Source organism: Haemaphysalis longicornis, unplaced genomic scaffold (genome assembly GCF_048455015.1).
Source record: "Haemaphysalis longicornis isolate Haplotype H1 unplaced genomic scaffold, Haemaphysalis longicornis Haplotype H1 scaffold_4, whole genome shotgun sequence".
In the NCBI taxonomy this organism is placed as follows: Eukaryota; Metazoa; Arthropoda; class Arachnida; order Ixodida; family Ixodidae; genus Haemaphysalis; species Haemaphysalis longicornis.
Genome location: NW_027526361.1, coordinates 179,938,597 through 179,956,562, shown reverse-complemented (window position 1 = coordinate 179,956,562; position 17,966 = coordinate 179,938,597). Strand labels below are relative to the sequence as shown.

General features: G+C 48.8%; 1 protein-coding gene across 1 annotated transcript in view; it reads left to right on the top strand.

Annotated features, from left to right (window-relative positions):
* The window catches only part of LOC144180122 (uncharacterized), a 37,087-nt gene that overhangs the window by 6,497 nt on the left and 12,624 nt on the right, over positions 1-17,966 (top strand). Inside the window, exons 2-6 of the mRNA XM_077708516.1 lie at positions 1,198-1,275; positions 5,313-5,390; positions 10,656-10,688; positions 11,281-11,484; positions 17,612-17,785. Coding sequence (XP_077564642.1) covers positions 10,658-10,688; positions 11,281-11,484; positions 17,612-17,785 — 409 coding nt within the window. The 5' untranslated portion in view covers positions 1,198-1,275; positions 5,313-5,390; positions 10,656-10,657. The remainder of the gene's footprint in view (positions 1-1,197; positions 1,276-5,312; positions 5,391-10,655; positions 10,689-11,280; positions 11,485-17,611; positions 17,786-17,966) is intronic.

Sequence of the window (17,966 nt, the reverse complement as noted above, 5' to 3'; positions counted from 1 at the left end):
GCCGTCGTCCTGTTCGGCGCGGCGGGCCCATGGAGCGCCGGTCGCTGCACGGCCACGGCGACGAATACGGGAGCTCCTCTCTTGTCGCAAGCCCACACGCAAGCCTGGACAACGCCGCGCGCTCCTCATGAGCCATACGCTCACGTGTGCCCGGAATTTTTTTGTAGCGTGAGCTACACTGGTCGAGTTTGAGCAATTTCGTGGGGCTCCTGGAGAGCCGTGCTGCGCATGCGCGAGGTGCAGTGACGTCACACGGCGCACAGAACGTTGCTCGTTGCCCGGCGTCTCTCACACACCCCACGCGCCCAGCGTATTCGCCGACCTCAGTTCCGCACGTGGCGGCCCGGTCCACTTGATGATCATGCGAGGTGTGGTCGGGTGTGGAACCGATGGCTCGTGCGTCGCACCAACACCGGCGTGCACCTGTGGAACCAGTTGAGCTCTGGGGCGATTGGTGACACTGCGCCGGAGCCGCTTGATAAACATGTGTCAGATAATGCGTATACCGTGCGTGTATCATTGAAGTAGCAGTAAGCATGATAATCAAGCTGATCCTAGACAACCAGGAAAGCTAAGAATAACCATCTGAACCTTCGCTCACGCTACGCATATCCTAGCATATCCGGGTTAAGCCGGCGCTATTTTTTTGTGAAAGCCTCTGCGCGAAAGTTGATCCGGGCGCCTCTCGTCGGGGGAGTCTTTTTTTAATATTTTTTCGGCGAACGCCAACGGACCAAGCTGAAGCTTAAACAGCTTTGTGAGGCGGGGTCATGGTCCAGGAAACAGCGTGATGGTGCGCCCGAAACGGGAGGAGTGTCAGAGGAGGGCCTTGCGAAAGGACGATCTAACACGTCCCCTGAAAGAGAAACAGCCGCACTAAAGGAGAACAGGCCGCTACCGCACGTGCCTTGAGACGTGAAGGTATCGACGGTGGCGAATAGCAGAACGAGCTTCAGAGGGTGCTGTCCAGGGTGCAGATCAAGTGGTGACGGATCCGGCCGCAAAGTTTAACAGAAGCCCCAAGTGCAGGTGAACACGGGATTCAACATCCTTACCAAGGTCCTTGTAATTTTTACCTTTCTCCTTGGAAGAAAGTGAGGCGAGGGCACTCCTTATGAATTTGCACTCATGCCTCAGCCGCAGACTGCGAGGCATGCAGTAAGGCAGCCATCAAACGCGCCCGCTCACTTCCTGCAGGTGCCCATCGAAGCAGCAAACCCGGAGAGAAGCAGAACGCGCCTTCGGCGCATGCGCAAGAGGACGGCGACAAACAAGGTGAGCACGTCACAGAATATCTAGCCCAAATAGATTCTCTAGCACTGATATTGCTCAAATGAGGTTTCACGACCTAATTGATGCCCCATTAGTAGTGTGAAGTGATACCGGTTTGAGCACTTTGTGACCTTGTACGTGACAGCAGGAGGCTACGTCGCCGCAGGGGATGATGTCTTGCTCCTTGCGCCACATTTTCTCTCTCTGCTCTCCTCCTCGTGGTTCTGATGCAAATTATACAAAATATTACCCCCGCATCTTCTAACTGCATACAGGTGATAGCCCGTCGGCTGCTCCTGCAGCGTAAATACATTAAACTTTAACGTCTCCTACTGCTCCACGCTAAGGTCCTTCCTAAGGCGCCACCAACGCATAATGCACGGCTGACTACAATGTGAGTAAATACGAACCGCAAGACGCACTCGCCGATGGCGACTGACTGGTGGCGCAACCTGGCACTTGCCGTGGGAAACACACAATTGTGCTTCATCATCATCATCGTCGTCGTCTTCATCATCATCTTCTTTTCCACCACCACCGTGTCTACACCCACTGCAGAGCAAAGGCCTCTCCAATTAATCTCCAATTATCCCTATCCTGTGCTAACTCCGACCAATTTAGCCCGCGAACTTCCTGATCTCATCTGCCCATCTAACTTTATGCCGGTCCCTGTCGCGCTTGCCCTCTCTAGGGATCCACTTAATCATTAGGGATCCACCCTTATTGACCAACGGTCATCTTGCCTTCGCATTACATGCCTTGCCCACGCCCATTTCCCCTTCCTAATTTTTCTTTAAATTTTAATGCACGATTGTGCGTACCGACTGCCAAATCTAGTGGCGCCACTAGTACCGCAGCGGTGTGGTCAGTGTTGCGATTTTTTTCTATGGGCAATCCGACCAGTATTTTTTTTGTACAGTGGCTGCAGTGCTTCATTTGCTATCACAAAAATCAAGCACTCATGTATGTTGCCATAAAGAACCACTGCAAATTTCACGTATGTATTGATGTTTTGCCTCAGATATGCGTAATGCTTTGTTTTCGCTCAACAATCTTGACAAGTATGAACATTGCCACTGGACTTGGATGTTTACAGATGGTCGTGGGTATATAAGTGTATCGTTCAACCTCTGCTATAACTTTGGCCGGGCGGTTGGATCGAGGGACAGGCGCGAACAACGACGACAGGTAGAAAAGAACGCAGGCCGGCGCGCTAAGTGTAGTCGTTTTTAGCGCTTTTTCAAAAATGTATCACCAACTCGCTCAACTTTCAATCGAGGGACAGATAGAGCAACAGACGGACAGACCAAAATTTTCTCGGCAGAGTAGCCTAAGAAAGACTATCGTCTGTAAAAGTGGTGTACTGAGCTAATAATCCGTGCAAGCCAAGTGGCGTGTTTCCGGTGGCACATTCGGATCTACTACCATCGTGACGCACAGTTAGATCGTATGTATAGCCAGCCAAGGCCATAGCGGACGATTTAATTGACGCTGAGGTACATACGCTGTTATTTCAAATACGCGCGACTTTGGTTATACCAGACTGTGTGTGCAACGAATACTACAGACCTTGCAAAAGGCCTCTGCCAGTCAGAATTTCAAGAGCAGCGGCAAGCTGTCGCGGCCTGCGCCGGTTCGAGCCGTCTGGTAGGCCGTGTGGAAGCCCGGCCGGCGTGCAAAAAAAGCTTTTGATTTCCTACTTTACCCATATCTTGGGTATGACGTGCGAAATGTAGACAGTTAAGTTAGCGACTGTCGTAGCTCACAATATTGATAAGGAAAGCGAACCAGAGCTTTGATGTAAACCGCGTTCAAGGGCATACATGCAGCTATACCACCATACTCATATTGTTTGCGAGCAGCCTACCATAGTTGATACGGACATGAAGTCCTCACGTATTCAAATGACGCTTCAAACACTAGGAATGAACTTTAACGCCGTAAATCAACCCGAAAATATATCCAGAAATCGCATATTGAAGAAAACGTCACTCGCTTCAAGGCAACTACGCAGCAAAGTAGGAACGAGTATCCTACGAGTGACGTCAAAACGATCGCAGCACTAGCCTCTCCAGTGATGGCTCTCGTAGCCAATACGTCCCGAGCTTCGCGATCGCTCCTCCACTTGCCACCGGCTCTCTGCGGCGTTTACGGCATGAGCGCTGCCTGGCTGGCAGGGCCTCATGCAGTGTTTTGGTTCTGCGTCACCTTTTTTGCCTTTCCGCGCCCTAAAAAAATATGGTGACACCTTTAAGCAAATAGTACAAACTACCTCAATACAAACGCGAACTGTACACTGTACTGACGGTCGTATGGACGCCTTGTTAGCTCCATGCAGCAGCGCACCCTGGTATGGAGCTTTAACTTTTCGTAGTCGTTCACACAAATCAGCATGGATAATAGTGACACTTGCCCCAGTGTCCACCAACGCGTTACCCAAAATGCCTTCAAATGACACTGAGAATGAGTTTGACGGATGCTCTGGAGGAATTTGTGTAGTGTCTATCGATGCCGTTTTCCCCAAAAAAACTGCACGGTCTAGTTTTCTGAGTGGTGGTCATCATTGTGCACAACGGGACTTAAGGGTGAAACCGAACGGCGGAACGGGGAGGGAGATCGGCGCCGAGACTCGCAAGTATTTCGAGGAACATCAGCAGAATCAGCAAGAGGCCAGAAACGACTTGCCGGAGTCTGGTAGGCTTGTTGGCGGTAATTGAAGCAGGGGTTCATTCCATCGCGCTCGTAGATGTCACAGCCACGTCGTTCATCTTGCTGGCGCTGGCGGCAAACTCGGGCTATGTGGCCGCGTATTCCATCGTAAAATCACACGGGTCGATTTGCCGGCGGCTCTGCACCTGTCTGTCGCCATATGCGGTAGTACGGTCGTCGCCCAGGACCGTAAGGGAGCGCAGAAAGATACCCTGGGTGATGATGAGAGCTGACCGGTGCCAGTGGGAGGGGTGGGCGTCCAGCAACTTCAGTGTAGTACGGCGTGGACAGCGGAGCCACAAGACCGAGAGGTGTCTTACTGGCCACCGACGAGAGCTCTTTGATGATTTCTCGCAGACCTGACGTCTCAGCAGCGTAAGAAGAGTTGGGTGCACATGAGGGTACCTGGTTTTTGAGTTTTTCTCTGATTATGGCCCGTACAAGAGAACGATCGAAGATCTTCATCTCCAAGCTACCGGGCCGGTGTTTGTCGCTGATTGCGCCAAGACTGAAGGGCGTCCAGGTGCTGGCAAGTGGCAATCACAGCGGGAACGGTCGTAGGGTTTTTGGAGGGCAAGGGCGAGGAATGCAAACTGCTCGACACCTTTCAGAATGTGCTGCACTCGAACAGCCTCGGTCATGTCCTTGACAACGCGGTGGCACAGCGTGAGGACGTCTTCAATGTACAAAGTGTACGTTTCATTCGGACGCTGCAGGCGAACCGCAAGTTTTTTCTTGGCAAGTTCGGAACGTCCAGCCGAGGACCCGAAAATCAGGCGCTGCTCTGAAGTGAAGGCGTCCAAATCAGTGATGGTACTTGCATTGTTCAAATACCATAATTCGGCTATCCCCGTGAGGGAAAAAGCGGCGTTTCGTAGCTTAAGCTTATCGTCCCAATGGTTGTACGCACTGAACTTTGCAAAGCTGCCGAGCCAGTCTTCAACATCCTCGCCCCAAAGGCCAGCGAAGCTCGGGGGATAGCGCTCACGGCTCGTGACAATGCACTGCACTAGACCGGGGTACGAAGCTTTTGCCGATTCCTGCGTCATGGGCATAGTCAGGTGTGCTAAGGCGACCCTGTCGTCCGGAATTCTCCGCCGCCGGGGGTGTGGTCCAGAATGCACACAATATGTGCCTGCGTGTGCCTGCTTGCCTGCCCGCGTGGGTGCTTGAGTACGTGCGCGTGTGTCACGTGCGAGGGTCGTATCCGTGCCCACGAACAAGAATTAGTGTTCGATTGCCTAATGTTTCACTCACTGATTTTTAGAAAGAGCGGCAACTTTTGGAAACGGAGATAAGTGCGGCGCAACATTTTTCCCTTCTTACCGCAGATCAAACAGCTGTCCGTGCTCTACGACACCCTTCCGATACTGTCTTGGCCGTAGGCGACGACGAAGATGCCACCCAGGGTGAGTTAACATCCAGTTGTGAGACACTGACGGAGGCACGTAGCATTATGAATTTCGCCAAATACAATGAACCCAGTAAGCCTTTGTTTACTCAGCTTAGACTATCACTTTTGATCACAAGCGCGACATAAAACGGCTCGAATCACATACAGCATAGTAAGAAACAATCAACCATTTCCTGTCTTCTTATTTAACCGTCCATTACGGCACACAAGAAATTTCAGCGTCAACAGTTTCAATCTCCCCCTTAGTAATAATGTTTATGGTGAGTGACTTATAGAGTACGCGTTTGTGCGAAAGTGTGGAATAAAACCCCTGTTGACTTGAGGAATGATCATAACTTCTGTAAAAAACTGAAAAACAATTTTCTGTTATATGCTCAAGAGTGTTCCCTGCACTAGAAACGTAGTTGAACCCGCCGCGGTGGCTCAGTGGCTAAGGCGTTGCGCTGCTGAGCATGAGGTCGCGGGTTCGATTCCCGGCCGCGGCGGTCACTTTTCTGATGGAGGCGAAAAGCAAAAACGCCCGTGTGTGCGAGATTTCGGCGCACGTTAAAGATCCCCAGGTGGTCAAAATTAATCCGGAGCCCTCCACTACGGCGCGCCTCATCGCCTGCGTTGCGTCGGCGCGTTAAACCCTGCAATCAATCAGAAATGTAGTTGATTTTTTTTTTCTTTTTGATCGCAGCCCCATGATTTGCGTACAATCGCAAAGTTCGCGGCCTTTCTTCTTGTTTTTTTCAACTAGTCATCACGTGTTATGTATGACGCTGTATTGGTAATTACTCTATTCTAACAGTATGCTTGTACACTGATTGTTAACAATGTGACTGCATATAACTATGCATTTCCAAATTTGGACCCACAACTAGCCTTTGGCTATGGTTCCAAGCAATGTTTGCAAATATTATGTACCTATGCTTGAAATACACCATTGATTGATTTATTGACATAATCAACCTCAATCTCGCGGCCGTTTGGCTCGCATCCCATCACGAAGATCGCAGTTTTGCGTCTATAGCGCGCAGCCACGGAGCAAGAACGAGACGGGAGGGGAAACGAGGCTTCTTAGCGCTGCCAGAATGTCCAAGCGGCCGTCATAGGCCAAGGTGGTCGCACCTTCCGCGCTTGAAGAAACTCAGCGGCCGCCGCGATTGGCATTTCACTGCGCAGTCATGCAATGAATTGGGCCCGCTATCACTTCTTGCATCAGGTGTCTCTACCTTCTCCCTCGCCGTCGTATAGATACGAAGATTTGCAGTCCGCGTTCGTTTTCATGGTGATAGCGAGTCGAGTTTTATCTGACCGTCTTTCACGGTTCTCTCCGCTCCGATAGCAAGCGGGAGCGTCATTGCGCATGCGTGGCGCGTTGGGCCGCGAACGGCATGGGCTCCGGTTGCGCGGAGAGTGCCGCCGATACCGCAGCGGACTGTCGAAAACTGGAGAGGTTTAGCTGACCGTTTTTCACGCTCCGCTTCGATAGCAAGAGGAGGCGCCATTGCGCATGCGAAGCGCGCTTGGCCGCGAACGGCATTGGCTGCGGTTGCGCTGACCGTGCCGCCGATACGGGAGCGGACCGTCGAAAACGGTTAGCTAAAACTCTCTACTGTTAGCTAAAACTCTATTATAATCTGGTCGCTCGCCTGCGCTTGCCGCAATGGGCCGTTTCCCCTCCGATATATTTATCCGTGCCCAGTGCACACTGTACAAATTTGCCGTTTTTTGGTTTTTTTTACTTGCGTACAAATTGTCTCACCCACTCATTGGGGAGCGGTGTTGCGTGCGAAAGACTGAGGCTTGTTCAATGCAGCCCGTACTAGAAAGAGCCCCGTGCTTTTATTCGCCGGTCTATTAAAAAAAACTGTCACCAGTGGCGTGCCACAAGCCAGTGCACTGCAGTGCTGTAGGCAAGACGAGGGACAAGCAATAGCAACAGAAGTCTTATTTGACTAGTGGCTTTGCTTTAAGTTACTCCTTTGGGCTCCACGGTTAGGGCGAATCCCCTGTTTTCTGCTTTCGTGGCTGCTGCATGATTTTATATGCAGTTAACCAAAGTGAAGCAATTTTTGGAATACGGCGGCGCTAAGATATGCAGTGATGTTTCTCAAAGGCGGCCAAGTATGCGGCCAAATCCAAGTATGTGGTTTTAATAACTGTCTTCTGTCACCTATCAAATGTTGCCACGTAGAAAGATTCGTACTTTTTATAACCTGTACTTGCTATGTGCGAGATACGCGTTTTTCAAGCGAAGCTTGTATTGGCTCACTTGTGTCGTGGAAGGTCGTATGCTTCCCGTTGTCGAAATCGAACCCGAGTCCCTCGCGTTACGATGCGGATGTCTGTGCGCTTGCGCCAATCTGACAAAGTAGTCACATGCAAAGCGTTGGAGGTCATCGTGGCGTTGCGTCGTTGCCACGGTCGAGATTCTGGGTAGGCCGCACTTCACGCCGGAAGGTGAGCGATTAATCTGAAAGGCCCGCTGCGGGTTTGCGTCGCTGTTTACCGCATCACCCTTGGAACGGACGCTGACGTTGACAGGCAGCACAGCTTGCCGGGAGATGAGCTGGTGATTTGAAAGTAGCCGAGTACAATCGCGCCACACCTGACGTGTGAGTGGAAGTGAATGTGCACGTGATAAGCTGATTCTTTATATGTGTGGGATGATTTTTATCGTGTGTGTGCGCGCGTGTGTGTGTGTGTGTGGGGGGGGGGGGCTATGGTATTCTTTTAGGATCAGGCAAAACTCAGTCAGTGGGGTGGGTGGGGTTTTGTTTGGGTCAGGGCAGGGGCAGTTTCGGGTTGATTGGGTATTGGTTTAGGTTTGATTAGGGATTGGTTAGGGGTTTCGTGTTTTGGTTCGGTATACACTGACCGGTTGCAAGCTTCGCGCCACCCCCCCCCTTCTTTTTAGGGGATGGGTTGGTTAGATAGCCTGTAAATAACCTGTTATAACTTGTAAATGCTGTCAGCAATCTCGTTAGCTGCCGGAATGTTCAGTTATTTTATTTCCTTGTTCTTTCCGCAAGTAAGGTGGCGCGCCGATGGCGCGCCATCGATGGCGCGCCGCAACACGCACCGTTCATGTTTATCGATTCCTGCAGCTCCATTGGCAAACTTGATGACTCGCGGTCGCCGACACACCTACCGGCTGAGCGTTACCGGGGGCCGAATTCTCTAAAGCCACGGGGCGTCACTTTGAAACGACGGGGTAGCGCCATGCAAATGCATGCGTTCAGGGGTTGGGGCCGTCACATTGGGTGCAGATGACGCACCAGATAAGCCAAGAAAAGCACTGTAGCAAGGGCACATAGCCACAAGCAAAATGACGGGGGACAGTGCCCGTCGCTTTCCGCCTTATGCGACAGTGCTTTTCTTGGCTTATCTGGTGCGTCATCTGCACCCAATGCGACGGCCCCAACCGCTGAACACATGCATTTGCATGGCACTACCCCGTCGTTTCAGAGTGACGCCCCGTCGCTTTAGAGAATTCGGCCACTAGGCGTATTCGTTATCTAAAAACAACTCAACTATTGCGAACTCACACTAGGCGTATTCGTTATCTAAAAACAACTCAACTATTGCGAACTCACGAATTTCCTTGTTAAACAAGTTCTTTGTTAAGCTTCACTGTAGTGGCGTTCACAATACATAGGGAACACAAACATCCTATGTACAGGCTATGCACCGGCTCGTTGTACAGGCTATTTCGTAGTAGAAGCACTCGTTGTAGTGGCGTTTGACTGTAGTACATCGGTTCGTTTGAGTGCGGCTTTTCTTCTGCTCGAGATTTCGGCGCACGTTAAAAATCCACAGGTGGTCAAAATTAATCCGGAGACCTCCACTACGGCGCGCCTCATCACCTGCGTTGCGTCGGCGCGTTACATTCTACAATCAATCAGATCGCGACTTTTCAAAACATTGTGTTCGTAGAACTGTCGACTTTAATATGACCTATTATACCCTATTTCTTACTTCTCACAAATTGTTGCCAAAATACGCCACAAACCTTAACAAGCCACTCGTTTGACTTCAATAGATTACCGAAACCATAGCTCTTATGGACGTATTAGATGTACGCTTCCGTGAAGCGGCATTTAACCTATTTTCTACTGAAATAGTGGAAACAAGTTGTGCGTAACTACCATCCATAAACGATACTCCGTCCCCAGTATCCCTTGAATAACAAATCGACTCCTACACAGCATTCGTAAAAAAGACAACCTTCACAAGAAAGTAAAAGCTCGGCAATTAAATATTCCTCTTAACATTCGCTATAAAAGTACTCGCAAACCCTCGACGCAACGCTGATACAAGCTAAAAAATAACCGCGTTTTTATACTTGTTATCCCTAAAGTTATGCCCAAACCTGTGTTTTACTAAAAGAACACTGCAAATATCAGCGAAGTATTTGTTTTGTCTGGAACATGGATAATGGTGTCTTTAATTAAAGAGTATTGATAAGTATGATGTAGGCTACCAGATTTAGTAGGTTGAGAAGTATCCTGTTATTTTCAAGAATTCTTTTAATTTTGGCCAAACAGCTGAATCGGGGAACAGACAGACAGACAGACATACAGACAGACACAGATATACAAGCACACCAATCTTTCTCGCTTTGAAGTGTCCAAGACAGTTACCCCAAATAAACAGAAGTACCAAGCAGTGCAGTGCCACGTGTCTCCGGGCTCAAGAAAAAAAATTGAGTCCGTAAAGTTACCCATAACATTCTTTCTGGCAGTTGCGAAAAAAAAACGGCTCCACTGAACAAGTGCAACAGTGAGCGGAATCTCTGCGCATGGAGAAAATTAGCGAAGCTTGCACTAAGTCGCGCAAGGCTGGAACAGTAGCGAAGCGGGACGATTTCTTTCTACTTGAGCAGTGAAGGACACATAACCACGCATCTGCACGAGTTTGAAACTGTTCATTTACATGTTCCGTATTCGCTTTGTTCTCCGCTAGTAGCAATCATTCTCATGTTCATCAAGGCCCGCGCTCACGAGCGATCGGCATTTTCTCCCTCCTCGGGGTTTTCGCCGTTCTTTTTTCTGTTTTTTGCTAACGCAACTGCGTGTGCCGGGGACGCTCGGCAGTCACCGCGAGGCACGCTGTCATGAGCGCTCGGCGCTCTTCCCGGGTAGTTTTCTGCAACTCCGCTTTTAAAAGCTTGGTTGCGAATTTGCCAAGGTGTAGAGTGTAATACTTTCGCAGCCTGAGTGCGTGCAGTGCGCATCAAGTACAGAGACGCTTTTCTGTTGTTGACTTACAGCCATGCAGAAGGATGAGAGGAGCGCGAAGCTGCGTGAGTATGACATTTTCTTGTTGTACCCCGGAAGGGCGCAGCGAAAGTGTGCCCCATAAACAGTGAATACCTGTGTAATTCTTGCTATTCGACGCTTCCTTTTTTGCTCGCCGACATGCCCCGATACGACACCGCTTCCGTCGTCATTATTCTCAAAAGCGCCATAACAGCCACCATGTCAGAGGCCATCACCCATACTGTCGCAGTTATTCTTTATTGTACATCTATTGCCGGGTTCCGCCGCTTTCGCCAGGCTGCAGACGAGCACGGTCAGAGCGCTTAACTGTGTTCGGCGCAGAACAACTCGCTTCAGATTTGAGCTAATATATTAAGCCATCGTCGGTTATGGCACGAAAGCAGTTACGGGTATTCCCACTTCCCCAACTGGCCCAGAGATCGGTCACGCTTGCGGCGAGCCTCTTCGCCGGGCCCCCCAGGGGGTTGCCCATGGAGCAGCGCCCCCTTCCGCGCTTACAGGCCTCCCTTATGTGGAAGATAAGATAAGCGGGCATGCTGAAAGAGACAGACCCTTTGATTGCAGCTCGCGGCTACGTCCCGTGTCATTGGGAGCCTACGTTTACCGCTGGTGCAGTGTTCCAGACAGAGCCCGCCTGCTCCACGGACCAAGACATCCACCGGTGTCAGGAGAGCGAACAGGTGGACATGCTGCGCTCGTACATCTGCATGCACAGTTCCGAAAGGAACACGTGCCCCGACTGGCGGCCCCAGAGGCAATGCCTTGCCGAGGAGACCAACCGCTTCAAGTCCAGCGCGGAGTGCGAGACAGCCTGCAAGAGTAAGTCCCAAGGGAGCATGAAGGCACGAGGCGGTGGCCTCCTTCGGCACGACGGCCACCGGATTGCACTTTGTCGCGCAACGGTAGAGCACCCCTTCTTTGCTTCTGTTCCGACCAGACGCCATAAAACGCGAGAAATTGAGAGCTGCTCGTGCACTTGATGCTTGGCTGTCTGCGTGTATGCAGTGCGTTTTGTTGCACTGCAGGGACAAATCCAGCGACGGTGATGTGCTCAGTTGATAGTAGACTTGAAGATTACATTCACATGTGTACATTTATGTCTACAGTAAGAATACGGCGACGTCGACGACGGAATATCGGGCGGCTTGCTCATGAAGGGTACAAATACCACGTGAATGTGTAACCCTTTCGTAGGTTGCAGAGTACGCACTCAGATTTCTCATACAACGTTATCCAATACAGCATTTCTGGTATGGGCTGTTTATGTGTACGTATAGGATAACAGCAGCAGCTGTGTACATATACATGCACCGAATTCAGGAGCTTACGGCGGACGTCCCGCTATGAGGTGTTAAGGCGTGAACCCACAGCTTAAAGTGTAATGACCACAATGAGTACTTTTTCCAGTAGAAGCGCGGCGTTAGGCTCGACGCTATGTGCCTTTAACGTCCAGTAAACGGCGTGATGATTGAGCTGTGGGTACTTCTTGACCCTCTTAGGCGTTAGCCTTAACGTCAGGCCGTCCCACATGCGCGTGGCTTTCTGCCTTCTGCCTGCATCAACCTTTCAACAAGCGAGTTATAAAGGGGAAAATACGGTGGCAGACCCTACGAAGGACAGTCTTCCTTAAAGGAGCCATGAAGACAAAACACAAGTTTGTGTTGTACGAAAGATATTGTGTTTTATAGTGCCCCCAGCGGTAGTCCGAATGCAAGCGATGCTTTATTCACTTAGCAATGAAATAATGTAAGTTAAAATTTTGATTTTCCCGCTATATCGTGCTTTTTTGTGGTCGCAATGACATCACAGGGCCTTGTTTACCGTTAGTGTACCCAGATGGCGCCACCACACCGCGGCAAGATAGGCGACTCCCAGGTGCTGCAAGATAGGCCATCAAAGCCAGTCGATAAGCGGGATACCAGTAAAGAGCAGAACGTGGCAGATGATAGCGTGGTAATCATTGTGGGAAATTCTAACATTAAGAGGGGCAGCGCTGCCATAGCGGAAATGGTAGAGGGGGATAAGCGTGTTAAGGTGGGGTGCTTCCCAGATCTAACGATGCAGACGGTGATGACTCGAGCAAAGGGGTAACTGGCCTTGTCCAATAAAGCTAGAAACCCTGTGGTGATTGCCGCGGGGCTTAACGATGTTCTAGAGGGAGAGGAGGGAAAACTTGGCCAGGAGATAGCGAAGTGGGTAAATGACCTGCGTGCGACGGCCCCAAATGTGCTCATTGCAGTCTGCACCATGCCGGAGGGGACGAAGCAGGGCGTGCACACCGAACGGGCAGTGCTCGCTGCTAACAGCGAGATCGTGAGGCGCAGCAGAGAACTTGGGCTTAAAGTGATAGACGTGAACAGGGTAGAGGGCCTCATTAGACAGAGGCAAGGTTTTCAGTGGGACGGGATTCACTTCAGCCCAGGCTAGGAAACAAGGTGGGGTGGTGCTTAGGTAGAAGAGAGGCACCTTTTTTAGGGGCCCACGCGCAGCTAAGGAATGCAAACTAGGAGACAAAGGGGAAGCGAGGGACGCATGCACACTCAACGCTGGGAGGCAGCCAGGCCTAGAGCTAACAGGAGAACTTACAGGCGTAACTGAGAACGTTGTCAGAAGCGATTTAAGTGGATACAATAGAGCGAACAATTTTGTAAAAGAAAAAATAGACCCCGTAATCGGAAAGGGCAAAACAAATGAAATAAATATTTAATCAGTTACATAAATATTCAGGGAGGCAGAAAGCCTGATAAGTGGGTAGAAATTCAAAACCAACTTGAACGGGAAGGAGTAGATGTGTACGCTTTAGCCGAGACTCACCTCCGAGACCTAGAAGCCCCACCGGTCATATTCAACTATGTCTGGGAAGGTTGCAACAGGACCGCAGTAATGAAGAGAGGGGCAGGTGTTGGCAAGCTCATTAAAGAAGGGACTGACTGGCAAAGAGTGCATGAAAACTGTAAGGAGCATCTATGGGTTAGAGGCACCATAGAGGGGAGAAATACCTGGTTAGGAGTGGTGTATCTGTGGACCGGAAGTAGTGCTAGGGAGGAAAATGCGGAAATGATAAACAGTTAAAGAAGATGTATAAACGAGTTCCAAGATTCGGGCGAAATAATCATAGTTGGGGATATGAATGCCCATATAGACGGTTACGATGGATACAGAGACCACAACGGTTCTCTAGTGATAGATCTATGTCGGGAAAACCGGCTTGCACTAGTAAACACGGAAAGAAAGTGTGACGGTAACAGGCAGTCCAGCATAGACTATCGGTTAGTATCCGAGACAGTATACGAAAGGTTGCGGGAAAGGAAGACAAATGAAAATGGAACAAGCAGCTTAGGAAACGTTCACAAGCGGCTTACCCTGAACTTTGGAGGCGCAAACCAGACCAATTTAGAAATAGGTACAATCGGAGGAACTAATATAAACAATGAGCAGTTGAAGATCGTCGCTGATGGAATGGAAGATGAAATCAATAAATACCCACACAAAAATTGGGATTAAGACGAAATGATTGCTTTCGTAAAGGGTAAGATGAATGAAGCAAAGCAACGAAGGCGATGGCAAGGGAAGAAAAAGCCGAGAAGCTGGTGGAATAAGCAAATAAAAGAGACTATTGACCAGCGAAGAAAGGTGTCGAGAGAAGATAGAGAAGCAAAAAGAACTGGTATGGAACCGGAGGCAGTAAAGGAGAAATGGGATATCTACGGGAGAAAAAACTAGAAGTGCAGAAAATGGTGCAAGCAAAGATCAAGCATAAAAGCGAACAATGGATGGCAGAAATACGGAAGTAGGACAAAAGCGCATCCAAGAAGTTTTGGAACCATGTAAAATTACTAAGTTCAGAAAACGATATGCATAAAAAATTCCTGATTGATGAGGAGGGAAAACATTTAGAAGGAGAGCCCGGGTTGGTGTATATTCACCGAGTGATTAGTGAGAAGTTTAGGAGAATAGTGGTAGGGAAACCGGCACGGATAACATCTGCGGAAAGGGAAATAAGTTTGAGCAACCTTGATTGGAAAAAAAGCACAGAAAAAGGTTTCCCCCCAGACAGCAGTGGGCCGGGACGGAATACCAATGCAACTGATAAACCTGCTTGGACCTAAAATTAAGGAATCGTTTATGAGGGCAAAAGATAAGGCGATACAAACCAAAGAAATACCAGAGGGCTGGCTAAAAAGTAGGATGATTTTAATATATAAAGCAGAGGCAAGAAAGCCAGTATTGATTCATACAGACCACTCACAGTAACGTCAGTGGTGTATAGATTCGTAATGCAGGCCATAAAATCAGAAATTCAAGCGTGGATGGAAGAAAATGAAATACTTGGGGAAGTGCAGAATGAATTGAAACAAGACAGCCGATTGGATGATAATTTGCTCGTGATAATGCAATGCATTGAAATTGCGAAAGGGCAGAATAGACCATTATGGATAACGTTCTTGGACATTAAAGGGGAATATGACAACGTAAACAAGAACTGCTGTGGAAAATGCTGAAACTCCAGGGATTAAATGACGAGTCGATACAGTTCCTTATAGCAATCTATAAATACAATAGAGTGCACTGCACATGAGAAGAACAGAAATGCGCCCAGGAGGTCAACACCAATCGGGGACTGAAACAGGGATGCCCTTTGAGCTCGGTACTGTTCATGCTTTATATGGCTGGTTAGGAAAAAAACTGGAAGGAAGTCAAGTAGGGTACAGCCCAACCCATATGCTGCAAGGCGAAGGTGTACTACAGCGTAATCCGGGATTGTTACACGCAGACTACATTGTTCTTTTAGCTGATAACCAGACCGATATGCCGCGGCTAATAAATATTAGCGGCCAGGAAGCCAGCAACCTCGGGTTAAATTTTAGTGCAGAAAAATCCGGAATAATGGTTTCCAATGACGGTACCACTGACGCAGTGTCTATCCAGCAAGGCGAATTACTCAGAGTGAAGGAATATAAATATTTGGGAGTGTGGATATACGAAGAGGTACCTACTTAAAAACGCACGAGGAGCAACTTAAGGGTAAGGGAAAGCGAAAGCAGCTATAATGAAGCATAGAGCTTTGTGGGGGTAGAACAAATATGAAGTAGTAAGAGGAATGTGGAAAGGAGTAATCATTGCGGGTCTCACATTATCGAATGCTGCACTCTGCTTAGAGACGTTCTATCAGGCCTTGAAGTGAACCTGAGAACGCTAGGACGTTTGGCCTTAGGCGCGCATGGGAAAACAACCAACGAAGTAGTGCAGGGAGATATGGGCTGGGCGTCATTTGAAGTTAGAGAAGCACAGAGTAAAATATGTTTTGAGATGAGTTTGAGAGCACTGGATCAAACAAGGTGGGCAGCTAAGGTTTTTAGGTACCTATACTTGAAAAGCGTGGACACTCAGTGGTTAAAGAAGACTAGAAGGCTAACGATGAAATACCGAAAGAACAGTGGAAAATCCAAAACAGCCAAGGTAACCAAAAAAGAGGCAAGGCAAATTGAAACGAATAAACGGAGAGAAGAAATGGAATCTAAAACGTGGTTAGAGATTTACAGTGCTGAGAAATTGAACATCAGAAAGAAAAATTTCTACGATAATTCTTTGGGCAGTTCGTCGCTTTTTGAGGCTTGAGCAGGTTGCTTGCGAACTAAGAGCTTTTTGGGGAAGTATTCACAAAATGATGGGGTATGCGTGTTCTGCGGGAAAAAAAATTAACTATGCGGCACATAGTGTTAGAATGCGAGGGTATCAATCCAAATGTACATGAGGGAAATATTCGGCTTCCAGAAGCCCTAGGATTTAGGGGTAGCACAGAGGAAGTTAACTTCAAGGCTGTTGAGGCGACAAAAAGATTAGAATGCTGCGACGGCCCTCTGGAGAGCTTCGAAACTTCCGCGGTATCCACGCTGCTTCATATTGCGTTATCTCTCCAAATAAGGAGAGAGAATAGCCTCTGTGGTGCAGCGGCATAACTAGTGACGTGCTGTCACGTCATCCACGGACCGCGGTCCTTTTGAAGGGGATATTTCATCCGTTTTTAGGACTGGCCTCACCGACTGGGAGCCGAAAATACGGGGTCCCTGACAGGCTGTCACCCATTCACCATACGGTGTCACCACTACACGCTGATGTAACATGCAATTTTCTCATAATTCTTTGTGTCAACAGGTAAAGCGCATAGCACGCTTTGGTCGCCAAGAATAGGCACCACAGTCCCGCGTGTAACGCTTGACAAAGAAATATGACGGGCAGCCCCTGCTGCGGTTACACCGTCCTTTTTTTCAGTTTCTTTGTCCTGTAATAATGGTATACCTCAACATACTTTTTATGCAGTGTTAATTTTTAGCCGCTATAGAGAATTCGCTATTTCGTCATTTTTAGGAGTTTAGTTTTACATGCCTTGCAAAGGCGAGAAAAATTCGTATAAGCTAACGAACACCGCAAATTGTTGCAAAATGTGTGATTTTCACTCAATAGTGTTTGTGAATATCTTCACGGGCTCAATTACATAAACACGTACGCATAAAAAAACCGTGAAAGACGCCGCGCTACGCAACATGTGGTGCATCTTCTGAGCAAACGTTTATTGCTGCGATCGATGGAATGATTAGTTGATTGCAACAAACCTGTGAAAACTAATTACCTGAGATTTGGTGGCATACACTACTTCTCAAAAAAAAAAAGAAACAGGAAGTTTGCCTTTCATAAAGCCCCGTTTAATATAGGACTCAATTATTGATTGGTCGCAAGGAACACCTACGAAACCTGTGAAAACTAATTACCTAGGATTCGAAGCATGCGTATTTCTTTATTGCGAAAAAATAGAACAAGAATTGATCATTGCAAGAAAAAGCACTTTTTTTCAAGTGACTGAATCGCGGGGAGTTATCACACTTTCCATTTTTATAGTGACAGAAGTGGTTGCTAGAGTGCCCTTCGAATGGTTGCACGCGTGCAGAGACCGGAAACTGCGGCAAGGCCCGGACCTGCGACTGCACGGGCCTGTTCCGGAAGGTGAACTACGTGTTCGACTCCGTGCGCAAGCGGTGTCGGCTCATACCGAGGATCGAGTGCACAGACCAGGACGTTGGCTTCAGTGACGAGAAGAGCTGCAATACGGCCTGCGAAAATGGTGAGCCAATGGCCGGACGTGTTCCGGCGCGGCGGCTCTTAGTACAGTGAAAGGGAATATTTAGCAGCGTGTCTTCCGTTTCGATTTGCTCTTTCCTTTTCTTACAAGCAGACGATTTACCTGTCATCATGAAACACCAGCCTATCAACGCGCACTGCAGGGAAAAGGCCTCTCCCATTAT